The following is a 26,863-nucleotide window of genomic DNA, read 5'->3' on the forward strand; positions in this document are numbered from 1 at the left end:
AGAGAGAAGATCCTGTGTGCTGCAGGGTTTCTGTCCCAAGAGGACACTGAGAGACTTTGGCCTTGTTGACTCTTTTTTTCCGTATCTTAGTGAAGGAACCTCAGAAAGACGGTAGATCATCTAGGTCCTTAAGTTTCCACGTTAAGTGTCCCGAGTTAGAAAATATCTTTTTTTAGCAGAGATTGCAATACGAAACTTAAAATAAATTCTGGGGGCACCTAGCTGACCCAACATTAACTAACTCTTGATGTCAAGGTTGTGAGTTCAAGCCCACGCTGGGTATGGAGCCTATTTAAAAAAAGAAAATTAATTCTCATTCAAACCAACCCAATTTTGTATTTTCACTTACATTCATACTGGAATAACTCAATAATAACTCATTAATTCTTGAGGAGAACGTACAAATCACCTTCTGAGTGCGCTCCCTATCTTGTGTCTTTCCTCTGTCTCATCTCTGTATGAACCTACTTTATGACAACTCTGTTAATGTTGTTCCTTTATGAAAAATTATTCAGCAAAGCAAAAACAAAGCAATACAAACAAAAAAACTCTTTGGCAAAAAGAGCCCTGACCTCTTCCAAATTAGAAGAGATTCCATATGTAAAGCACTTTCTACAATGTCTGGCATTTGAGAAAAATGTACCCCATATTTGCCAGCTATTATGGTTAAAATTACCATCAATCTGGGGCACCTGGGTGGCTCAGTGGGTTAAGCCGCTGCCTTCGGCTCAGGTCATGATCTTGCGTCCCGGGATCTGAGTCCTGCATCGGGCTCTCTGCTCGGCAGGGAGCCTGCTTCCTCCTCTCTCTCTCTCTCTGCCTGCCTCTCTGCCTACTTGTGATCTCTGTCTGTCAAATAAATAAATAAAATCTTTAAAAAAAAAAAAATTACCATCAATCTCTCTCAGCTTACCTGTACTTTAAAAGCCATGTTTCCAATTAGACAAGGGAACACTGTGTCTCTGTATTTACCTTAATTCTTAGCCATAACTTCCTAAGATCCACACCTTTTCAGGGGCTCTTATCCTCACCTGGCTGGAACAATTTTCCCCAACATAGAGCTAATAAGTCTATCCATCCTTCAAAGACCATTCCTTGAGGCTCCTGGGTGGTAAGTCATTAAGTGTCTGCCTTCAGCTGGGGTTATGATCCCAGGGTCCTGGGATGGAGTCCCATATGGGGCTCCTTGGCAGGAGGCCTACTTCTCCCTCTCCCACTCCCTCTATTTGTGTTTCCTCTCTCGCTATGTATTTCTCTGTCAAATAAATACATAAAATCTTAAAAAAAAAAAAAAAAGACCATTCCTTACACCATCTCCCTCACAAAGCCTGGACTAACTTCCCCAAGTGATGTGTTTTTTCCCTCCTTCGAACCCCATAACATGCTTATGCTTCTCTACAAGGGCCCTTCCTTGATCTTATCTTGGTTAATAGTCACAAGTATACATCCTTGGGACAGGGATGAGACTGGTTAGTCTACAAAAACTGGCACATACACGTTAGGGTCTCAGATCTGGGGAAGGCACCAAAATTGAATCATTTTACATTTTCTTTCTTTTTTAAAGTTATTTTTAATTACCTTCAATTAATTAACATATAGTACATTATTAGTTTCAGAGGTAGAATATAGTGGTTCATCAGTTGTATATAACACCGAGGGCTCATTTTATCGAGGGCTCATTTTATGGAGTGCTCTCCTTAATGCCCATCACCCATCCACCTCCCCTGCAACAACCCTGTTTGTTTCCTAAGGATAAGAGTCTCTTATGATTTTGTCTTACTTTTTTCCCTCCCTTCCCCTATGATCTTCTGTTTTGTTTCTTAAATTCCACATATGAGTGAAATCATACGATAACTGCCTTTCTCTGATTGATTTATTTCACTTAGCATAATACCCTCTAGTTCCCTCCATGTCTTTGCAAATGGCAATATTTCATTTTTTGATGGCTGAGTAATATTCCATTGTATATAGACACCACATCTTCTTTATCCATTCATCTATCGATGAACATCTGGGCTCTTCCCCTGTCTTGGCTATTGTGGACATTGCTGCTATAAACATTGGGGTGCAGATGTCCCTTCAGATCACTATATTTGTATCCTTCGGGTAAATACCTAGTAGTGTAATTGCTGGGTTGTAGGGTAGCTTGTTTTTATCTTCTTGAGGAACTGCCAAGCTGTTTTCCAGATTGCCCAAACAAGCTTGCATTCATTCCCACTAGCAATTTTAAGGGGGTTCCCCTTTCCCCACATCCTCACCACCTCACACCAGTCAGAATGGTAAAAAATACTTCACATTTTCTTATCTGTTCTAAGAAGTTCCCCTACATGAGATTACAATGAGAATGCTTAGAAATTTAAAGAAAAAACACATTAAATTAAAAAAACATTTAATGTGTTTCAGTACAAAGCATCATTTAATTAAATCATGTATTGCCCTTTTTCTAAAGTTAAGAAGTCAGATTGGCAATTTATTCTGAATAATTCATATTTCATTCTACATATAGGATTGCCCTGAAGTTCATTTTTATTCAACCATGTTCATTCAGTGCTTTGGACACAAAACTAATGTATCTTTCCCTGGACTCAGAGTGCCAAAGCAATAGAAATTGTAGACTTTGCCTTATAACATAGTGGAAATGAAGCCTAAAAAGGACAAAAGGATGAATACCAAAAAAACACGTGTACACAAGTGCAACCAACATTCAAGAATAACACCTCAGTCCTGGGGGCACAGCCTGGGAAGTCCCACCACACTGATAAAGATGGTTCAGCATGCTGTATACTTCATCAACAGCCTGCAGAGCAAAAGCAAGTTCTAAAGTATATGCAAGAATTATACTGAAGTTCTCAGTTGAGAATTTAACCTTGTCACCTTGATTCACATTGGAAGGTGTTCGCATTAGGACAGTTTTTGCCCTGCAAACAATGGCAGAGACTTCTTCGCTTCTCTAGCTCAGGGTGGGCAGAGATGGAGGAGGGGTGCCTTTAATCCAGCCTAGTTCCTTCCCTCTGCCTTCCTAGCACCCCAGGAAGCTGATCAAAAGGCAACAATACTGTGGGGCATGAGACAGTCACAGCCCTTCCTTGATGTCATGGGGGAGCAAGTGAGGGAGGATCAGGGCGATAGTTAGAACTTGAGAATGCCAGTGGTCCAACGGCATTTCCAAATGCTTCCTTGATAATATGGCATCTACATATCCTATTACAATATGCCTCGAGTGGCTCTGTTTACTCACATTCCTCTTCAAACAGATTTTGCTTCCTCTAGTTATTTCCATTAATTTTCCTCTCCCTCATCCTGTGTCACATGGCCTGACCCTAGGGCACTTTTTTACCCCGAGCCCCTTTCAGGGAATATCAGAGGTCCCCATCTTGGCCCAGGCATATCCAAACTCTCCTGCACTTTTATTTATATACCATGTTTCCTAGACATGGGCATGGCAGTCAAAGAGGGAAAGCAGAGAACCTGGCCCTTTCCAAAGCACCCCTCCCTGAGAAGGATTCAAAATAAAGGTTTATAGAGAGTAAAGCTCCAGTGAGGCCAGCTGGTTAAGGAAACCAAGAGAAGTTTTCCTAAGGTGTTTCTAACAGAGCCCAGCGGCCACTTCTGTTCTGTCTAGAAACTGAACTATTTAGAGATCATTATAATAAAGGGGTAGAGTAAATTGTCAGGGGGAATTCTAGATGGTGAATGGAATGAAACAGAGAAGAAAGCTGACAACAGCGTGGCTTTCACTGGTGGGATGCTCTTTCACCATGATTATCTTTTCTACTCTAGGGTCAGACTAGGGCCAAATACCCAATCCCAGTTCCCTCCTTTCTACCTCCTAAGAATGAACTGTGACCCTTCCATCTCCTGGCTGTATGAAAAACAAGGATTAATACTAACTGAACGAGAGGATTCAGGATACGAGAGCCATAGCTGTCCTCATAGCACTTCTGCTTTCTAATGCATTAGGGTCAATTTGGTGGTCTGAATTCCTGGCAAGGAGCCAACAGTGCTGTTCCAGAACTTGCTTGCTTTGACTGCGCTTCCAATGACATGTCTTACTCTAAGTCTTCGCACGCTCCTGCTCTACTTCTCGTCTTGATGACCTGGCTTCTTACTAATTCGTCCATGAGTGTGGCTGGCATTATCTGCAAGTTGGCATATGAAAAAAAGCATGGGATATGACCTCCACTGATGGCTCAGAATAAGAGGGTGCTCCTTCAGTCTTTCCTCAACACAGCAGCTAATGGTCTTGCTAAAATGTAAATGTGTCCACATATGCACTTACAGGCTTTGCTTCTGCTTCTCTAAGAACATCTTGTCTCACCTAGTCAAGGTCTTCCTAAATGTCCTATTTCTCTTTTTCTTCATAGCAAAATTCTTGAGAGATCTGTCTATACTCATTCATCCAGCCTCTTAACTTTCAATATGATTTATATGCCGTGACTCTCAAATTCACACCTTCACAGCTCATCTCTCCTGCCATGTCCTATTGGATGTCTGACAGGTCTCAATTTAACAAGTCCAAAGCTGAGCTCCTGATGTCCCTGCTTCTCCCATAGTTTCCCCCATCTCTGTTCATTGCAATTCGTGCTGCCAAGTAGATCACGTATCTTCAAATCCTCCTTGGCTCTTCAATTTCTATTATGCCCTATGACCAATCTACTGATGAAGACTATCAGATCTATCTTTTAGAACTATCCAGAATGTATGTACCTCGCCACTCCACTGTCCCCCACCATGGCCATGCCACTGCCATCAGCTGACTGCACTACTGCGATAGCCTCCTCTGACTGATCGTTTGCTTCCAATCTCCCTCGCTCCCTCCCCCACCCGCAGTGACGTCTTATTGAAGCCTAAACCAGATGCGATTCCTCTGCTCCAAATGACATCTCAGAGAAAAAGTGACCTTAAAGGCTCTATAACATTCTTCCTCTTCTCTATTGCCTGACTTCTTCTCTTGCTATCCTGCCTCATAGTGACTCCCCCGGTACCATGCTGGTCTCCTCGTTGTTTCTTGGATGATCCATTTCATTCTTGCCATGGAGCATTTTCTGGAATGCTATTCTCCAGATACCTTCCAATTCAGCCTCTCACTTCCTTCAGGTCTTTTCTTAAATTCCTTCTTCTCGGTAAGTCCTTCCATGGCCACCCTGTGTATAATTTTACCACCGCACTCCACATCTCCTTTTCCTACCTCTATTTCCTATGACCATATGGCATGGTTTGTTTATTTGACTTATTTATTGTCTATCTCTCCCACGAGGAAGCAAGATCTATAAGCTGAGGTATAGATCTTTTGTTTGCTGCTGCGTTTCCAGTTCTTAATTGAGTGCTGCACATAACGGGTACACGGTAAATACTTGCTGAAAGAAAGAGTGAAAGAGTGGATGGTCATTCTGTTGGTGCCAAATATATGCAGCTATACTTCCACTTCTGATGAATTATAAGGTTTAATACCAGATGCAAAACTGAGAGCAAAAGGAGAATTCACAATAACCACCAGAGCTTGCCTCTCAGATGAAAGACCCTTTGAAGGCAGGACTCTTCATTTCAGCAGGCAGAAGAACCTAACTAAAGATGGAGCTACTGTTGCCAAGTATGATCTGTTCAGGTAAAGCAAATGAAGACAACTGTTATCCTGTCCTCAATAAATGCTTCCCCTTGAAATATCTGGCTTCTATTTTTCTAAATCTACACCTAACTGGCTTTGAATTCTGCTCTGTAATACAAGGAGACACACTTGAAGGTCAGAATCACAACTTAATTTTAAACTTTTTTTTTCTTTTAAAGATTTTATTTATTTTACAGAAGGAGACATACAGCTAGAGAGGGAACATAAGCCGGGGGAGTGGCAGAGGGAGAAGCAGGCTCCTGGCCGAGCAGGGCTCAATCCCAGGACCCCGGGATCATGACCTGAGCCAAAGGCAGACCCTTAATGACTAAGCCACCCAGGCACCCCAGAATCAGAGCATTTTCAAGTGGAAGAGACTCTACCAAAGTACACAGTATAATAGTTGACTTATTCTTTTTTTATTTTCCTGTATGTCTGTGTTGTTTTTCGTTTGTTTCTTATTCTCTTTTCTGTGCCTCATATATCGTCAGGTTCTGGAAGCTAAGGACCTCTATTTTACATCCAAACAGTAAGGACTCAACCAGGCATTCCGTTTTTTCCTGATGTGAATGCTAAAACTAACAAAGCATTCCTTATTAATGGTATAGTACGTAAAGAAAATATGTAATGTGTCATACTTCTGTCTACATTTTGCAGGAATTCTTACCAGTTATAGTCATCTCTAGAATGTAATATGCTCAAAAAAAGATTTCCAATTATCTCTAGAGATATACCAACCAAAATAATAGCAGCAAGCCTGTCTTCTTTGTCTCTTAAACTAAGGGAAAGAGATAGGAGCACGCTGACAGAAAAAATTTGGTTTGCCAACCTGTAAACGTGCAAATTATAGGGAAATATTTGGCAATTTGCCCAGTACTAAAATTTGCTTTGTACTAAAATTCTTAAAAAGCAAGTGTCTTTACCTAAAGATTGCTCCAGAAAAACAAGATTGAATAATTAAAGTAAATGAAAGAGCATGATTTCATGCCCTGACAGCAACGGCCTTCCAACAGATAATCAATGAAGCATATCCTCATGGATTTCATCCGCTTTTCAAAATTTCCACAGAGAAATACTGAGAAGACATCAATAAATGAAGGAGTGAAAGCATTTAATTATTACTGCTCTCTTCAGGGATTAAGGATATATGATTTAGTTAATGACTTTTTAAGGAATAAATATAGAAATCCCTTGATCTGATAAGGGAGTAACTCTGAAGCCCTTTGCAGGTCCACTGGTGGAGACGAGGACTTGGGAACCAGCCAGAGTATTGTAGGATTTTCTCTGCCTTTAGCGCCGCCCCTCCTTCTTGGTCATGCCCCCACAAAGAATGAAGAGGTAGACCCGATGAAGAGTGACCAGCAGTAAAGCAAAGTTTACTGAGCAATGTTATAAAGCTCCTGGGTTGGGGTAGAGGGGTGGCAAGAGTGTTGCCCTTGGAGTTTCTAAGTTTAGGGGGTTTTATGAGCTCTTTTCCGGAACTATTTAAAGCAATCAAGGTGTGCTGAGTGGTGCCAATCAGAGCTTGGGTCCTGTATCCATCCACGTGAAAGAGTGAAAGCATTTAATTATTAGGCTATTAGGCTAAATTCTACGTGCTGATGGTCTTTTTTTTCTTTTTTTTTCCTCACATCTGGGGTCTTCTTTATTAACCGCCCCTTGCCAGTGATACTGACAAATGTTTTGTGGTTACCTGCCTTATTTGAGGACGTTTTGCAGAAGTCATTTCTGCAATGGCTGCAAAGCAGAATGCTAGTGGGGTCCTGCTTAAGCTGCAAAACAGGATGTCAGTGCTGTTCTATATTAGCTGCCCCACCTCCATATTTTCATTTCATTGTTGGGGACCCTGGCCCTGACTATCCAACTGTCCAACTAATTCCTAACAGTATCACTGCCCTCTAATTGGCCCACTAGAGACTCTGCCGCAGCCACTAGCCACCAGTGGCTTCCAGGCCCCGGGGACCCATTAGGCAAAGCCTTCCTGCCACAGGAGAATGGGGGACAAAGTCTCGATCACTTAATTAAGCTGGAATGGGACTTGACCAGGATGAAGACTTAGGAGGCTCCTGAGTTTGCCTCCTTTCACAAACACATTGAATATACAGCTGCATATGGAGGAATTCCCTCTGAAAGATATCCAGAAACTAGCTAAGTCCCCTCCGACACCTCTGGCAAAAGAGGAAAACACCCACGTGAAAATGGGTAGGAAGGTCTCTTGCCATAACCCCTACCCCCAACATAGCAAGATACAGTTGGAAGGAAACCCCCAAATTCCAGCTTTTCCCTAAGAAGGAAATGGTTTGGACAGCACCTCTGGAGCCCCAGTTTTAAGACCCTCACTGCAGAAGACAGAGCCCTTTTGACTTTCAGAGCTAGGCCTTTTAGGCTGCTAAAAGGCCTAGCTCTGAAAGTCAAAAGGGCTGAGGTGCATGAGAACCTAAAGACTACACAGCAAGCAAAGCAGCAGTAATTCAAGGACAGGCAGGGGAGCCCCCACCACAGCTATCCCCCCAAGGCTCACTGCAGAGGAAGTAGACAAAACCGCCCACTTCCCATTCTTTCCTGGACAGGAGTTTCTCAGCCTGCTTTAAAGGATGAGGCCTCAGGGCGGGGCCTCGGATTTAGCACCCAGCCAGCGGCTGCCAGCAGTCTCCCAGGGAAGCTGCCAACCCACCCTGCCTTCTCCCTGCAGCCTATTCTAATCATAAAACCAAGTCACCGGCATCTCCCCGGAGAGAGCTTATACACATGTCTGACACTCTAGCTTCTGTGGCTACAGCCCAAGGGACAGGTCCCCAGTCTCCTAGCTCTGATACCAACGGTGCTTACATTCAGGAGTCCTACAGGACTGCAGGGAACAAAAAAGCCATTCTTAACAAGCTGGCGGACTTGCCCAGCTATCTACTTGGCTGAAAAGAGAGGAAACGGGCAAAAACTGGAAGAGGATTTCCACTACCTCCATTTTGACCTCAAACTTTCTAATTGATTAAGTTCTTCTTTCCAGCTTATTTATTTCTTTCATCAGGCAAAAGATCCCAGAGCAAAAGGTCCCCTGATGGGAATGGAAACTACCCGTAATGACTGCCCTGAGCCAGCAAGACCCTGCCCTTGACTGACTCCAAGACAATGACCAACCTGACCTTTCCTGCCCACCTTTGTCCAACATTTTCTTTATATAAACCTGGAAGTATCTTTGGCACTTTGAAGAGAGTCTGAGACACTAGTCTGCTGTCTTTCCAGTGTTGGCCTTACTGAAATAAATTCCTTTCTTGTTCCACCAGGACTCGTCTCTCTGCCTGTGGATTTTGTCAGCTGTAAGTGGCCAAACCTGGTCTGTTTAGGACCCCCAGAGCCAGGTGCTCTTGGACCCCTGTGCCCTTGCTTTAAAACTTCTATCTCCTAGTTTCTCCCGGGGAGGGATTTAATTACATACTTTTCCAGCTGCTGCCTATCCTATGGGCTTCTAATCAGCCTTCATTTGGGTAGGTGCTGACCACAATCTTTCCCTTGGGGACAAAGGCAGGTCTTGACACACCCTCAACTACTAGGAGCCACTAAAAACAAAGAAATTGGTTTTGGCAATCATAAAACTTCAAGAGGCAACTAGGAGTCCAGGGTAGGCTGATTGACAAGGTTGATCTCCTACACAAGACCACTCAAAACTCGGAGTGGTAGCTGTTTTCTTCAATGCACAGAAACTAGCACAGAGAGTCAAGAAAATTGAAGAAATAGAGAAATACGTTTCAAGCTTAGGAACAAGATAAATCTCCAAAAGCAGATCTTAATGAAATAGAAATAAGTAATTTACCTGATAGAGAGTTCAAAATAATGGTCATAAACATATGGGGCAAGCTCCTTGACATCGGTCTTCACAATGATTTTTTTGTATTTGATACCAAAAGCAAAGGCAATGGAAAGAAAATAAATAAGTGGGACTACATCAGACCAAAAAGTTACTGCACAGCAAAGGAAAGCACCAACAAAAGGAAAATGGAACCTATGGAATGGTAATAAATATTTGCAAAGCACATATCTGATAAGGGGTTAATATCTAAAAATAGAAAGAACCCACACAATTCAATACCAAAAAGCAACCCAATTAAAAAGTGGCAAAGGACTAGAATAGATATTTTCCAAAGATATCCAAATGGCCACAGGCACATGAAGAGGTACTCAGCATCACTAATCAACAGGGAAATGCAAATCAAAACCTCAATGAGCTTCCACCTCATGCCTATTTGGATGTCTAATATCAAAAAAGACAAGAGATAGTGTTGGTGAGGATGTGGAGAAAAGGAAACCATGGGACACTGTCGGTGGAAATGTAAACTGGTACAGCCACTATGATAAATAGTATGGAGTTTCCTCAAAGTAGAAACAGAACTACCTATGATCTAGCATTCTCATTTATGGATCTATATTCAAAGGAAACAAAACCATTATCTTGAAGAGGTATCTATACTCCCACATTTACTGTACTATTATTCACAATAGCTGAGGTATGGAAACAACCTAAGTGTCCATCGCTTATATTGATGCACACACACACACGAATATTAGTCAGCCTTGAAGACGAAGGAAATCTTGTCATTTATGATAACATGGATGAACCTGGGGGGCATTATGCTATGTGAAATAAGCCAAATGGAGAAGACAAATACTGCATGGTATCACATATATGGGGATCCCCCCAAAAATTCAAACTCATAGAAACAAAGAGTAGAAAAGGGATTCTCAGGGGCCTGAGGGTGGGGGAAACAGGGAGAGGTTGGTAAAAGGATACAAACTTTCAGTTATAAGAGGAATAAGGTCTGAGGATGTAACATATAACACGGTCAGTATCTTTGACAATGTGTAGGGTATAACTGAAATTTGCAACAGAGCAGAACTGAAATGTTCTCACCAAAAAATAAAGGGAAATATCTGAGGTGATGAGTGTTTCAATTAACTTGATGGAGGGAATCCATTCACAATGTATGTATTTATCAAATAATGACTTTGTACTCTTTAGATATATTACAATATTGTTAATTACACCTCAAAAAAGCTGGGAAAAAATTAGAAAGCCTTCCTCGCAAGGGAGCAGCAGATGAATGTAAAGGATCACGAACACCAAGACAGCTCAGTCTGGCAGCACCCAGAAAATACTAAAAGAAGAAAGGCAATTCCGTTGTCATATTTGCGTCTCCATTTCCAATCTTCCCTAGAGTTCCTAATGTGTTCCATTAACTGAACCGGTTAAAAACCTAAATTTTTATCATGCTATGGATTCATTCTGAAACAGCCAAACATCTCTGGAATATTTATGGGGTAACCATGACAGAACCTGCGAGTGGGCAGTAGTTCCTGGAAAACAGACTCTTTGTGCTGACCAGCAGCGTGCAGGTATGACTGGAGCTGGACAGTAACCTTCCACAGAATTGTATTTCCTTGCTTTGTGTTGGATTATTAGTCACTCCAATAACACAATGCACAATTTATGCCTATCACGCCAAATTAGGAATGGCCGCAGGCTATTTCAGTCCATCATTATGAATGCACACGCACTGCTTTCTACAGCCCCAAGAAACCCAGCAGGGCTGAAAGAATGCTGTTGACCATGTTTTACAAAAGAAGGTTCTTTAAATAATAGTTTCAGACTTTACTTTTGTACATATTTTTGATGGTCCAAATGTTCACACAGTTTGGGAGAGCTGGAATCATTACTACCTTAAAAAGAATCTCAATTTGAAAATGACATTGATTCAGGGTCCCCCACTAAGGGAATCTTTCAAGTTCTTTGTCACTCATGCAATACTATCCCTGAGCAATCAGCTTATGTGAAGAAGGGGGTGTTGGGACTTGTGGGATACAGAATAGAGTTGTGTAAAAAGATAGAATCTTCAGGAAAATTAATCATGAGGGGATTTCACAGGTTAAGACAAATACATTATGTTTACAATGGGGAATTGTATAAGACTTACATTTATGAGCCTTCAGTCCTTCAAAAGAAACTGGTCCAATCTCATAATATTCATATTCCCAGGTGTAATCAGAATTAGGTGCAGATTGCTGGGATGTTCTGTTAGAAATTAATCTCTGGCCAGACATCTCTTCCCTGCACAAATGGAGAAAAGGAAGTGTAGAACCTGTTAATTCATCCTCAACCCCCCAGATCCACTACCTGCTTTTGACCACATTCAGAAGTTCAGAAGGCAAATGCACCAGGGAGGTCCCATCCACTAGGGCGGAGAGAGGTCCACAATGGCTGCCTCTACTTCACACCAAGTGGCCATTGTTTCCTTTTACCTCTCCGCTAGACTGAAATGTTTTTGAAGTCATACACCATGTCTTTTTTGTTGACATCCCCCAGCACTTAACCCAATGCCTGGCACAGAACCAACTTTCAATAACTGATAAATGAAGGAAGGGGAGAAGGGAGAGAATGTATCAAAGTCTCTGAGCTTGCAACTTCAGCCCCACCACTTATACCTGCATGAATATGCAGAGGCTACAGAGAATAAATAAAATCAGTACCAGAGATGAATTTTCTCTGCATACATGTATGGAGCATCTGCTGTGCAAAAACAAAGACAAGCATCCAAAGGCTAATGAAATGGGGTGGCCAAAAGAGAAGTGGTCAACAGAAGTCCCATAATGGGAGAACATCCTCCGTGGAAGCCCAAATCTTGGCTACTGCTTATCCCTAAAATTGGACCTATTCTCAGGATGACCCAAGAGTCTCCGTGGTGATGATTTTAGATTTTAAAATTCTGACTTCTTTGAGACAAGTGGTTTCACTGTGCAGCATGTAGACCAAAGGTGACAAAGTAACAGATCCAATATTCAATATTGGGCATCAACTGTGTGCAAGACACTTCACATTATGGGATGGAAGACGACACTTGATATACAAACACAGACCCTACAGATCTTGCTTTATATTTGAGAAAGAATACAAAGTAACAAATAGCAGTACTATAGGGAAAATTTTGAATGGCAGATCAGCTAACACCAAGATTCACTGAGAAGTCATAACCACTGTGTCTCACCCCTAAGAGTTTTCTGAAGTTCCCCTTCTTCCACCCACCTTGGGTCAGTATCACCCACTGCTGCTTCTAGGGCACAACCCCTAGAGAAGTTGAAGCAAAATCACCATCACCCCTCTGTGAGTCTCATCTTTCCCTTTCTTTCCTTTCTTCCGTAATCCCCAATCCTGGACCCCACAGAAACAGACTCTAGCCCTTCGGTGTCATATTGTTCAAAGGATAGTGTGCTCTGATCCAGAGATATAGGCTAGTATCAGAACTGGAGTGTTGGGGTGCCTGGGTGGCTCACTTGGTAAGCATCTGCCTTCGGCTCAGGTCATGATCCCAGAGTCCTGGGATTGAGCCCCACATCAGGCTCCCTGCTCAGTGGGAAGCCTGCTTCTCCCTTTCCCACTTCCCCTGCTTGTGTTCCCTCTCTCAATGTTGTCTCTCTCTGTGTCAAATAAATAAATAAAATCCTAAAAAAGAAAAGAAAAGAAAAAAAACTGGAGTGTTACTATGAGTGCCCAGGCAGACAAATCATTCCTTCAAAGGTAGAAAAGAATGTATCATTTCTCATTTGGAAAAGAAAGCTAAACAAATTTTAAGAAAAGCTGACCTTCAAGGAAGTATTCAGTGATCTTTCTAACACCAACACAAAAGTAACATAAAACAAGGACCACAGTATTATCTTTGGTCTTTGTATTATTTGAACAAGAGATTATTTCCCTCGATGAAATAAATTTTCTCAGGAAATGAAAATTAATAACTCAAACCTAAGAAACACGATCCTCATTTATGAGCACTTCCTCCAGAAGGAAAGAATTGTGTGTGAGCAAAGAGTAGCTCTTCAGCTATAGGGTTCAGAGATAAATGGTAGATTCAGATAAACACAATGTCCATTTGAAAAGGCTAAGAATTTCACACCATGCAAGCAACGCACTAGATCTGAAACTGGAAGACCAGGGTCTTCATATTGCTCTACCTCCATTCAATATGGTGCCAGGAAATGGTTCTGGCTACAGTCCTTAGTAGACACCATCACTGCCCACCTGGCCCCCTTCTTGAGCTGCTTAACTGGTTTTTCTGCTTCTACTCTCACTGACCAATTGTAATCTACTCTTCACCTATCAGCCAATGTTTTTGTTTGTTTGTTTGTTTGTTTGTTTGTTTTGTTTTGTTTTAATTTCCCCATTCCTTTGCTTAATATTTTTAATGTCTTCCCACTGCTCTAGAGACAAAGCCCAAAATCTTTGAAATGTCCCACAAGGTCACAACTTGGGTCTTGCTGTCTCCTTTTATCCCACCTTGTATCCTACCAAACTGTGCTTGCATTTCCAGCAGTTCCTCGGAGACTTCATGCTCTGTGTTCCCTGCACACATGCTCTTCCCTTTGGCAAGAGTGTGCCTCCTACAGCCCGTCCTAACCCGTTCTTCTTTTTGACTTACTCTTATCTATACCAGAGCTGGCAAATCTGGCCCACCACCTGTTTTTATACAGCCTCCAAGTGAAGAATGTTTCTATATTTTTTCATGGTTGGAAAACAATTTCTTTTTGAGAGAGAGAGAGTGTGGAGAGGAGTGGATGGGAGGTACAGAGAGAGAGAGGGAGAACCCTAAGCAGGCACCACAAACAGCACAGAGCCTGACGTGGGACTCAATCTCCCAACCCTGAGATCATGACCTGAGCTGAAATCAAGAGTTGGTTGTTTAACTGTCAGAGCCATCCAGGCATTCCTGGAAAATAATTTTTAAATATTTTGTGACATAAGAAAATTATATGAAATTCAAATATTGGAGTCCATAAATAAAGGTTTTATTTTATTTTTTCTAATTTGTTTGAAAGAAAGGTAGAGATAGCGACAGAGATAGCAAGAGAGAGCATGAGCAGGGAAAGGAAGGAGAAGCAGGCTCCCCACCGAGCAGTTCTGGGCTCAATTCCAGGACGCGGGGATCATGGCCTGAGCCCGAAGGCAGACATTCAACCAGCTGAGACACCCAGGCGCCCCCATAAGTAACGTTTTATTGGAACACAGCCACCCTTGTTTTTGTATTTTTTTATGGCTTCTCTAGCATTACAAGTGCAGAGTTGAATAGTAGCAAAAGAGGTATTATGGCCCAAAAGCCTAAAACATTTACTTTCTGGTATTTTATAGAAAAAGTTTGCCAACCCTCCTTTAGGGCAATGGCGGGGGGAAAAAAAGATCTAAGCTTCAATTTTCCTATCAGGAAAATGAAGAGGATAACAGTACCTATTTCATGAGTTGCCGTAAAGATTAAATGTGCTGTTACATGAAGTATGGGTAGCCAGGACCCAGTTAAGACCAACACATAGCAACCAGCACTATTACTCTAAGGTAAGACATGCTAGTCTGGGATAGAAAAGCCAAGGCCTCTTCTTCAAGCATCACCAACTCCCCTGTCAGCCGGTTCCTATCAAACTCACTATGTGGGGTCATTGATCTATGTGACAATGAATACACCTGTGGGGGGGGGGGGAACAACTCCTGGGGCATTTATTTAGATGCTTTAAAAGTTTTAGTGAGAAATATGTACATCACAAAACTCGCGCTGTTCCATCAAGTCAAAAATATGGTAATAATCTCTCCTGTTTTTAAAGAAAATAGTAAGTCTGGTTAGATCATCTCATTTTTATTGGAAATCAGGTATTACAGCCAATGTAATAAACAGAGCAGAGGGAGGCACTAGACTTCATCTGGTATCGAAAGAAGTAACAGAAAAATGGCAAAAAGGACATAAAACACCGAAGGAAATAAAGATGGGAGTCTTTTCCGATCTCTGTGTCAGTTGTTCACATCTGTACCTAACGGCCATCGCCACCTGTGGCTGCCCAGGCCCATCTGCCCAGCCCAGCACGTCTCCCTGCGACTCTCTTAGGTCAAAAGAAGCATCATGGCCACCCTCATAGGGCTGGCCAGGAACTAGCAAACAGACGATGTCTGTACAAAACATCAGAGATCAAGAAATCTCAACCCCTGGGGAGCCTGGGGGACTCCGTTGTTAAGTGTCTGCCTTCAGCTCAGGTCATTATTCCAGGGTCTTGGGAACGAGCCCCACATTGGGTTCCCTGCTTAGCAAGGAGACTGCTTCTCCCTCTGCGTGCTGCTCCCCTGCTTGTGTGCTCTCTCTGACAAATAAGTAAATAAAATCTTAAAAGAAAAAAAAAAAAAGAAAGAAAAGGAAGGAAGGAGGAAGGAAGGAAGGAAAGAAGCCTCAGCCCCTCACCCATTATTTCTTTTACTCTCCCTTACACCATCCTTGTTCATCTACATGTACTATCTAGCAACAGCTAGAGAGCAAAGGGTCATGCAAGTCACATGTACAGAGATCTTAAAAGTGGAAAGTCGGTCCTTTAAGAGAGGAGTAAAGTGCTGGCAGATGCCTGGACACAAGAGGGAGTGAAGAACAGAGCCAGACTAGCAGAGGTTCTCCAGGGAAGCTGAATGAAATGTTAGACAACCTCTGCCTGAGCGGCCATCATCTTGGCTGCCTTTAGAACAGGGGGTAAGCTCGGGGGGGGGGGGTTATTTTCTCTATTTCATCTAGGTTCACGAATCCCAAAGATAGATTGGGGGAGCCGGCATCTCTGGCCTCCCCTCTCGCTCCCGTCTCTCCTCTAGCTTGGAAAAGCCCATGAGGCAATGTTTCTCATCCAAGTCTCAAACAGATTAGCTTGGGCCACCGCATACACCAGGACAGGAAATAAACAGAAGGCTGTTGTCTGGCCGGATTTTGTATTATGCCTCCTGTAGGAAGGCTCAAGTTGCTTGTCTTAGCTTTGCAGACAGAAGCTGGCACTGTTTCACTGTTGTGGGAAATGCCAGCACATCTGGGCAACAGCCCCCAGAGTCCGGTATTTGCACGACAGTGAGGGACCCATGTCGGGATACAACGCCCTGTTGTGGAGGAGGCAGTCTGGCACCACAGGGCTTACTCACTCGGGGGCTGAGAGCATACAGCTGCTCTCTCCTGAACACAGCAAACAGGAAATGCAACGCTCAGCCAAGCGGCTACCTTCTGTGCTTCTGCCACTCCTCAGCATCCCTCCCCAAATCTCCTCGATGTCAGATTTCATCGTAATATCAGCATCATGAAAAACTACCTCTTCCAGGGGAAATGCATCATAAGCAAGCTTCCCGGAGCTAACTGCTCTTTGGAACCGCTGAGAGCACTCTTCCCAACAGCCACAATAATGAAAAATCACAACTGAACCTAAAAAACCACACCAGGAAAGGAAGTGTACCTTCTTCAGGTACGCACGTGGCAGTTGAGGCCAATGTCTAGGATTGGAGGAGGGAAGAAGACCTCAAACCCACAGTGAGAACGCAGGGTTAGCAGCCCCAGACATGTCTTAAGGCTGTGTAAATGTCCCGCTTCTCCCGGACACGTTCCCAACACTCATTCCTTCCAATCACCCGATCTTTCTTCTCCTATCCAGCTTCCCACACCACTCCTGGGCACACTCTGTTCTTCCTACAGACGCGTCAAGCCATTCTCTCTACCTCCTTCAAACTGGGAAGACGCTTGTGGCCATGGACCCTTCTCTGGAGTGAATAAAGGCTCTTCGTGGCCATTTTTTGAGGGCCATGATGCGTACACGTGCCCAGGGTGTTATTTCCTTGAAGTTGGACCTCGATTTCCATACTAAGGTGTAAACATCAGCAGATATGCTTTCCCAGTGACCACCAATTCGGTCAATGTTCAGACTAGAACATTAAGGAGAGAGCCTTAAAGATACCTATAAACCCTAAAAAATGAATACACGCACACACATGCATACACACAGCTGACAACCCAGCCAGAAAAGCATTCCGAGAAGCTGGGGGCCAAGGTCACTGATCCAAAGCCCCATAGTAACCTGTAGGTACAGAGGAAGACTGAATGACCCATTCAGTTTTGAGATCAAAATTCCGCATCACACACTATCTTCATACCCCTTAGTCCCCAAATTCCAGTTGTGGGCATACTAGCCAGCACACCAATCTCTGTTCTGGACTGGGCCATAAGGTTCTCATCAGTTACATGTACTTATCTCTTTCTTTCTCCTATTCCTAAGAACAACTGTCCCCAGCAAAACCCAGAGAAATCACTCTTTTTCTTTTTTTTAAAGATTTTATTTATTTATTTGACAGACAGAGATCACAAGTAGGCAGAGAGGCAGGCAGAGAGAGAGGAAGGGAAGCAGGCTCCCCGCTGAGCAGAGAGCCCAAAGCTCAATCCCAGGACCCTGAGATCACGACCCCAGCCGAAGGCGAAGGCTTTAACCCTCTGAGCCACCCAGGCGCCCCCAAGAGAAATCACTCTTGTAACCCATCAACCTTTCTCTCTCCAAGCAAAGGCATTTGAGAAACCAAACGTAAAGCCTGGCTAGGCGACATTCTAGCGGCCAAGGAGCCCAAGATGAGAAGTTCTGAATTGCAGCTTTAGAAGCTTAGTTCCCTCATTGCACAGAGTTGTGACCAGGCCCCCCAGGTGAAGACTAATGACGCACTCAGCCTACCCGCATCTCAGTGGGGTAGGGCCACCCAGAGATCAGAGGAGAGTCTGCAAGCTATCAGTCAGGTCATGACAGACCAGAGCCCCTGGGTATTCCTGAAGCATTTCCATAAGGCAACATCCCAGCAAGGAATTACACTCTATCTTCTAAAATCAGAGCCCCTGCGGTCTCCTCCCAGGGCAGTGCTTAAAAAAATGCAGACATTTCCCCTCCAGTGTACTTTTCCTTTTTATATATTCTGTGTGAATAACTGTCTTCTCTTTGTACTTGTTATATTAAGTCTCATGTTTGCAGATTCCTTTTCTGTGAACCCATTTGAAGTCAGCAATTTCTTTCACGGAGTGTGGATTTTTATCTCTTCCAATTGAAGAGGTCTTGCTTCTGGGACTTGGAAGTCTTTTCCTCCTAACTACTATCTTGTGGCTTAAGCATGAATCTTACTTTTGAAGTCTGCATCTCTGGCCGCTCAGTTCAGCCTAGAGATATCACTTACACACACACACACACACACACACACACGTACACACACACACGCCTCTTCCCCTCTCAAACAGACAGACTCCCCCATTTCTCTACGCTATCAAGTTTTACGCTGTTCCTGGGTACTTCCTAGAAAGTATGCAGTTACCCAGCAGATCTCAAAAATGTGACAACTGACAGCTGGCAGAGAAATTTCAGATGCATCTTCTTCCTCTCTATCCCCACATCCCTGCCGCACAGCAGCAACTTGTTTCCAGAAGCAAAACAGAACCACAAGGGTTGCCAAGCCCGAAGACTACACTGGTCTTAAAATCAGAATCAATGCCAATAAAAGAACAACTTCCGAAGCCAGAAACGGGACTTAATAGTCTGTACAGATAAATATTCAGTTAACATCTGAAATGGAGAGATGCTTAATTGGCAAGTGGGCATCCTTCTCCCAGCAGCTGGTGCTTCAAAGAGGACAGTTGTCTGGACTCCCAAATCCACGTCCTCCACTTATGCCCTGGGCAGCCACAGAGTAGTCAAAAGACTAGAAAGTAATTCTTAAAGTTAGCATTTCCTGACTCTGTTCAGTCCAGCAAATGCTTACTGCATGAACTACTCGATGCTGGGACATAATGACTATCCTGGAGCCCTTCGGAGATGTCTTTGGAGATGGTAACAGATCCTTGCATCACATCATAGTACAGGCAATGCTAGGACTGCACAGACCCGTCCTTTGGGGCTGTCTCTTCCTTTTGAGTCCTTCTCTGGTCCTTTCCGTAAGCACCAACACAGCATGGCCTCCTTCTGCTTTGCTCACCGCTATATTTCCAGCAACCCACATGAGGCTTGGCTCATAGCAGAAATGCAATAAATACTTGCTGATTTAGTTTCTTATTCTGTGGAGAAGCCACAGAATTCTCCTCTTTCCTTCTGTTACCCCACCCTGATCTTGAGAACAGAGTTCTCCCATTCTGATAGAAACCTCAGTCGGGCAGGGAGAAGAACATCACACCCACACAGAAGGGAAAAAACACCCCAGGAAGAAGCTGGGAAGCCTCCATCTGAAAAAGATTTTCCAAAAAGGGAGCTGAGACATGGCTAAGAGACAGGCATAGGAAGGCAGGCACACTGCCCTGGGCAATCACACCTCAGTCCCAGCTCTGAAGATTTAGGAAGTTGGGTTTTCACGGTACTCCAAGGGCAAGAAAGGCAATGAACTGGGTCACCCTGACCAAGTGTAGGAGAATGATTTTCAACCACAGCATCAATTTGGTGAATTACAATAAGAAATAAATGGCCAAGGAGACCAGAGCAGAGCACATGCGTCCCATGATCTGGGAAGCAAACTTTAAGTTCCAAAGATTAATTGATGACTGTGGAATTAGGGCAAAGGAGTTATGTCATGTAATAAAACAGGGCTCTACTCCTCTACCCCACTACAGGATGCCATGATGTTTGTCCTATATCCCAACACAGATGCCCTATGGCAGCCGCAAAGTTGAGGCCACTCCTGTGGCAGGCTGGGGTGTCCACCCCAGAAAGGCATTAACTCCCACATCTTTCTACACCTTGCTTTCCTGGGTCTGGACATCAAGAAATTCTAGGCCTATTGAGCATAGCTGTGGAATCCCAAGTTGACCACTCTATCACCGTAAGGTTTGCTGGGTCCCGGATACTGTCTATTTATCTTTGCTCTATTCCAGAGCCTTCAGAAGAAGTATGTTTAAAAGTACTGGATTCGAGTCAAAAAACCAACTATCCAAATGCAGGGCTTCACCATGGGATATCGCTTCACACCTAGGATGGCTGTTATGTAAAAAAAAAAAAAAAAAAAAAAAGCAAAAACAAAAACAAAAACAAAACCCAAAAATAAGTGTTAGCAAGGATGTAGAGAAACTGGCACCCTCGTGTGTCGCTGGTGGGTATGTAAAGTGGTGCAGCAGCTACCAACGGCCGTAGAGCAGCTTCCCCCCCACCCCCGCCCGCCACAGGTTTCAACATGGAAAACCTCACAATCTAGCAATTCCACCTCTGGGAATATTCCCCAAAGAATCGAAAGCCAAGACTCTAACAGGTATTGGTACACCGAGGTCCATGGCAATGCTACTCCCGACAGCTGGAACCTGGAAGCCATCCAAATACAGAGTGGCAGGTGAATGGATAAACAAAATACAGTATGTACACAGAGTTGAATAGTATTCAGCCCGAAAAAGAAATTCCAACACGGGCTATGACATGGATGAACTACAAACCACGGCCCTGCGGGAAATAAGCCAGACGCACAAGAACAGATACTGCACGACTGCCCTGTTGTGAGGCGCCTTGAGTCTTCGCATCCACAGAGACAAAAGGTAGAATGGTGGCTGTCGAGGGCTGGGACAAGCAGGGAATGGCAAGTTCTCGGTTGAGGGGACAAAGACTTTCAGCTTGGGACGATGAAAATGTTCTGGGGACAGATTATGGTGATGGTTGCACAACAACGTGAGTGTTACGTCATATACATTTTACCAAAATTTTTAAAAGTTCTAAAACTGTTCTTAATAAGAAAATAATAAGAAATCAGCACTTCCCACCCAAGGTACTTGAGGGAAGTGTAAGTGAGAGCTCCCCAGAAAGAACTAAAGACCCTCCCTTGGGGACATGCGGGCACTGGCTGACCTTCAAGTTGTATTCAGCTCTGCTCTTCTCAAGAGACCCTGCAGTGAGAACTCCTTTCCATGTAAAAGGAACATTCTGTCTGGGCTGTGGGGATTCCTCCTTCTCCCTGCCTGAGACAGCCCTGGGCAGCTGCAAGAAAACCGGTGCTTCCCTCCACCAGTCCCGGAAAAGCACTGACTGCTTTCCACCGCCCCCCCTTCACCTCCTGCTGTTCTGTCATTAGCCAACCTCATTTCAGCAGAAGGCCAATAGAAGTTACCACTCCAGAGCTTCCAGAGCATTTTTCGCATTTAAAGTCACAAAGAGAGGGTGCCTGGGTGGCTCCCTTGATTAAGCAGCTGGCTCTTGATTTTGGCTCAGGTCCTAATCTCGGGAATGTGAGTTCAAGCCCCCTCATGGGCTCCACACTCAGTGAGGCCTCTGTTCTGATTCTCTCCCTCTGCCTCTGCCTTTTCCCCCAGCTCACACCCAGGCTCTCTCTTCCTCTCTCAAATGAATAATAATTAATTTTTTTTTTTTAAATATAGCCACGAAGAGAACCACAAAGAAGTACTCTCCTAACACTAGCTCTAGTCTCTGAAAAATATTAACTGGAGACCAGCCAGAATTCATGGACCTGGGAAACAGGACTGCAGACATTTTTATTTTACCAAATAAGGAAATTTTTTGAAAATAGCTATTACTAACAATTAGCATCCTAGAAACAAAAGGTCATTTGAGGCACCTTCCAAGGAAAGAAAGAATCTCACAGGAAAGGTAGCCCTCTGTGAAAAAGGAAGGCTGGCAGTCTGACCAACACTGTCACAGCAAGCAGGTATGTTTTCATGGGTGGGCGTTACACCAGCTCTGTCCAGTGTGTTCATGCGATACCTGTCTGAAACGGCTTACATAGTCATTCGTTCTGAAAGCAAAGGAAAGGACTGAAAGAGACATGGCGAGACTTTTTTCTACAGAAGCTATGATTCTGTAACTTAACATCAAGTTGCTTTCCATTTGCAACACAAAGTCAATGATGTGTGTCTATTTGTAAAAATCGTGTGTGTGTGTGTGTGTGTGTGTGTGTGTGTACATGAGTGTGTGTATATACAGTGCAACATGGATATGTGCTGTCACAGGCTGAACTGTGTCCCCCTAAAATTTGTATGTTGTAGCCCTACTCCTCCATACCTCAGAATGTGGCCCTAGTTGAAAACAGGGTCTTTAAAAAAGTAGGTTCCAATGAAGCCATTAGGGTGGGTCCTAATCCAGTCTGACTGGGGTTCTTAGAGGAAGTGATAACGACACACAGAGAGACACCAAGACCACCTGGGCACAGAGGGACAACCCTGTGAAGGAAGCAGCAAGAGGATGGCCACCTCCAAGGGAAAAGGTCTAAAACATATCCTTCTCCTAGTTCACCGAGAAAACCACCCCTGACACCTTGATCTTGGACTTTGAGTCTCCAGAACTGTAAGCAAATAAATTTCTGTCATTTCAGCCACTCAGTCTTTGGTATTTTGTTATAACAGCCCTAGTGAACTAATATAGCTTTCATTAATTAGATACACTGTCCTAGAAAGTCCATTGAAAATGACTTACATAATACCAACCGCTTCTACTACAACTAAACAACAAATATATTTCTAGAAAGAAAACCATTGTCAAAATGTCATAACTCTATCCCACTACACGCCATCTTCACCAAATACATATATGACATTCCCATCAGCATGTCCTTCAAGGAGAAAGAGCACGAGTCTTGTATATGGTAAAATTAGTATGGGTCAGTTCAGACCAATGAAGGTATTTTTTTTTAAAGATTTTATTTATGTATTTGACAGACAGAGATCACAAGTAGGCAGAAAGGCAGGCAGAGAGAGAGAGAGAAGGAAGCAGGCTCCCTACTGAGCAGAGAGCCCGATGCGGGACTCGATCCCAGGACCCTGAGATCATGACCTGAGCCGAAGGCAGCGGCTTAACCCACTGAGCCACCCAGGCGCCCCCAATGAGGGTATTTTAAACACAATGAGCTCAACAATGAAAGTTGTAGGCAACTTTGAAAAGTCAAAGCCTGTGCCCTCAAAGAATCTGGGCTGGTCTTCAAAACTAAACTCTCCTCTATTGAATGTCACCCCTTCAAATCCACGCATGCAGACGTTAAGATGCAACACAGAAACCTGATGACACAGGTAGGCAACAGGTGAACAGCTCAGCATGACAGGGAGGCCCCTGATAGCACAGAAGCCAGGTGGAGGAGGGCTCAAAGACAGACAGTCCTCTGAGCCTTTGCCCACTCTATTCCACCTGAAAGCCTGGACTGCCATCTACCCCTACCTGGGATTCCCACCAGCCTCTGAGAACAGAGCTCAGTCACCACTTCCCCCCGCCCCCAGTCCTGCCCAAGCCCAAGAGGTCTGTGCCCCTTCCTTCAAATCCCATCACACGGATTACCCGCATCTCTCACTTTAATAAGGACAGTATAAATCAGTCTCCCTCAGGATCGGACTCTGCCTCTCGCTGAACTCTCATGCTGATTTATAGAGCTGCTATTATAAAACATCACAGCCAGGTGAATCAGCATCTTAACCATGGTAGGGAAACAACCCCCTTCTCCATTTTAATTAGTGTAGTTTTGGGAACACTTGGCATCATAGGGCTAAGCAGAATGAGACTGGCCATATCGTAAATCACTTTGAGGATGATTTGGCACACAAGCCGACTTTGTATTTATTGCTCATGCTCTCTGTCTCCAAACAGCACACACTGTTCTTTATAGCCCTGAGCTGAATCATTCTTCTGACAACACAAGCCGAAAGAGAAGGACCAGGTATTTCAATCTCTGTTTCACAGAAAAGGAAATGTAGACTAAAGCCGTGTTTATTTGAGGCCCCCAGACAGGGCCACAGAAACGCTATATTTTCTAATGACTGTCTTCTCCTCAGTCTGGGATTCTGACACTCAGCGGTGCGTCTTTTCTAGTTTCTCCATCTGCCCCACCCACTGCCAACCTAGTGCCATCCCTGATGATAAACAAATCACAGTCTGGTAGAGCAAGGCCAGCCAGGCTCCAGGCTCCCCAGGCCTCCTCATCTGCAGGGAGGGGCCAGTCAGGAGAGAGCCAGAGGAAGCCTAGCACAGGGAGGGAGGGTCAGAAAGCAGGTTCCCCACTCTGGATGCCTAGAGATGCTGGGGATGTCAGCCCCCCAAGTCCTGGGACATACCTGGCTCATCTTCCTGGAGCATCAGTTTGGAAGAGAACTTGAAAGATGATTTTTTTTTTATATTAAGTTCAGAGATATTATAGAGTAAACTGCAAATATCAAATGAATGTGCAAGATAAACACAGACTTGCTTCTGGCAGCCTTGGCCTCTGATTCTCCCAGAAATATGGGTTAACCATACTCTCCAGCTGAGGTAAATTTTTTTTTTTAAAGATTTTATTTATTTATTTGACAGAGAGAGAGATAGCAAGAGAGGGAACAGAAGCAGGGGGAGTAGGAGAAGCAGGCTTCCTGCTGAGCAGAGAGCTGGACCCCAGGACCCTGGGATCATGACCTGAGCTGAAAACAGATGCTTAATGACTGAGTCACCCAGGCACCCCTCCTGTTGAGGTAATTTAATGGAGATTTTAGGGGAGCACTGGTAGGCATATGTATCGATTTATGTGATAAAATTTCCAAATCTTCAGATCCTCATCTGTTGTTTCTTCTTCTTCTTGATCCACACAAGAGAATTATATTTGGGGGAAAATCTGCACAAAGGCTTACAGAACAATGGGTGCTGTATACACCCACATACCCTCACTTTTCTCCAAGTTTTCTTTCTTGACCGACTAGGCAACTGTAGAGCTGATCCATAGGAAGCAACTCCCTCAGCCCTGCCCCACCTTTGCCTTTAGTTGTTTTTTTTTGCTGTTACTGAGGACGTGAGGAATACAAAGACATCTTCGAGGAGAATAATTATTTGAAGCTTATAAATTATTTTCAGTTGAAGGGTTATGAAATTGGCTAATGTTCTCTAGTCAGGTGAACATCCCATAGATCTTGATAACAGAGACTCAAGCAACAATTCAACCCAGACTTTAACATCCATAATTTCAGCATTTCATAAAAAGATGCTCAACTTCTGCTTTTTTATTTCACCTCTCGGCAACATCTTAACAGATAGAAGAATCACATTCCCAAGGAAGGAGAAGCCAAAATGCATACTTTCCTCTCTTTCTAATGGGACTAAGCATCTCTTTTTCTCCAGTCAAGAAGAAAAATCACTTTGTACCCTGATATAAGCCAAAAATAACACGAACATCCTGTCTGAAAGTTGGTCCCCCAAAGTAATAAAACCTTGAACGTGTCCCATAAGCCTGGACTCCCCAAGAAAAAAACTATTTTTTTCCTGATTGTTTGCTATGGAATGTCTGAAGATAAGTCATGACTTCAGAGAATAAAAAGACCATGTGTGAAAGTTGCCTTCAACCATGAAAAATAGACTAATGGACACTTGAGAACTCTGATAATCTTATGAGGTATTTTCTTTCAAGTATTTATTGTTTTTATCTGATGAGCCAATCTTCTGAAGCCTGACTCCCTTGCACTCTGGGCAAGTAAACATTTTCTTTCCTAAATGCTCCCACTTCTAAGTCTGAAGTCCATGCAACCTCAAGGAAACAGACCATTACTCTTTACTATTCCAACCCAAGCATATACAATCCATACTCTGAGAGGGCACAACTGTGGAACCTGATCAAATGTCCACTTTATTCTTTTTTTTTTTTTTTTTAAAGATTTTATTTATTTATTTGACAGAGAGAAATCACAAGGACACTGAGAGGCAGGCAGAGAGAGAGAGAAGGAAGCAGGCTCCCTGCTGAGCAGAGAGCCCGATGCGGGACTCGATCCCAGGAACCTGAGATCATGACCTGAGCCGAAGGCAGCAGCTTAACCCACTGAGCCACCCAGGCGCCCCATGTCCACTTTATTCTTGTCTCCCATCGCCCTTTAAATGGATTCGGTGGACACATCCTCCCTGTCCTCAGATGAACACTTAGGTAAATCCCATGACTTTGCTGCTCAAGCAACCACTTTAAAGTCCCAAAAGAATTCTAATGTGCAGCCTGGAAATTAAAGAAACTCCAACCAGGTTATAACATTAAATGTCCTGGTCTGTGCAGCTAGGTCCTTCTGCACGTTGCTCTCCTGTAGAGATTGGTGGAGCATGACCTCTTTTCTTTTTCTCTACTTTATGTCTAACTGCTGGCCAGTTTCTCACCCCAACAAGATCAAAGAAGGAGGACAGGACTGTGTTAACTGTCTTCACACACTCTACTTATGGGAGTTTTCATGATACTCATTTTCCTTCAGCTGCTGGCTCACTCTGACCTCAGCCTCTGGATTTCTGGAAACGCTAGCTGCTGGAAACCTCGCTGAATTTACAGTGTCTCCAGGCCAGGCCTCTTTCCCACATGGTCCTACCTGGTCCGCAGGAAATCCTCTGGCATCTTTTGCCCTAACAAACTCTGAGAAGGCTGGTGATCCTACGACCCAGGTTATTGTATGAGCACCAAATGCACGAAACACATGTACAGTTGAACTAGTGGTTTCTCAAAAGACCCCCTCAACTAGGTTTGGGATG

The 26,863-nt window shown here is 43.7% G+C and overlaps 1 protein-coding gene across 5 annotated transcripts in view; it reads right to left on the reverse strand.

The window, feature by feature from the left end:
- Nucleotides 1-26,863, reverse strand: part of MRAP2 (melanocortin 2 receptor accessory protein 2) — a 48,042-nt gene that overhangs the window by 14,049 nt on the left and 7,130 nt on the right. For 3 of the 5 annotated variants that reach the window (XM_082730674.1, XM_082730675.1, XM_082730676.1), the window contains exon 2: nt 11,569-11,702. In XM_082730674.1, the coding sequence (XP_082586800.1) occupies nt 11,569-11,702 (134 nt within the window). Of the gene's footprint in view, nt 1-11,568; nt 11,703-21,256; nt 21,322-26,863 lie in introns of those variants that run through there. The other 2 variants (XM_082730677.1, XM_082730679.1) reach the window with 2 other exon arrangements.

The sequence above is a fragment of the Mustela nivalis genome (genome assembly GCF_964662115.1).
Source record: "Mustela nivalis genome assembly, chromosome: 5".
Classification (NCBI taxonomy): Eukaryota; Metazoa; Chordata; class Mammalia; order Carnivora; family Mustelidae; genus Mustela; species Mustela nivalis.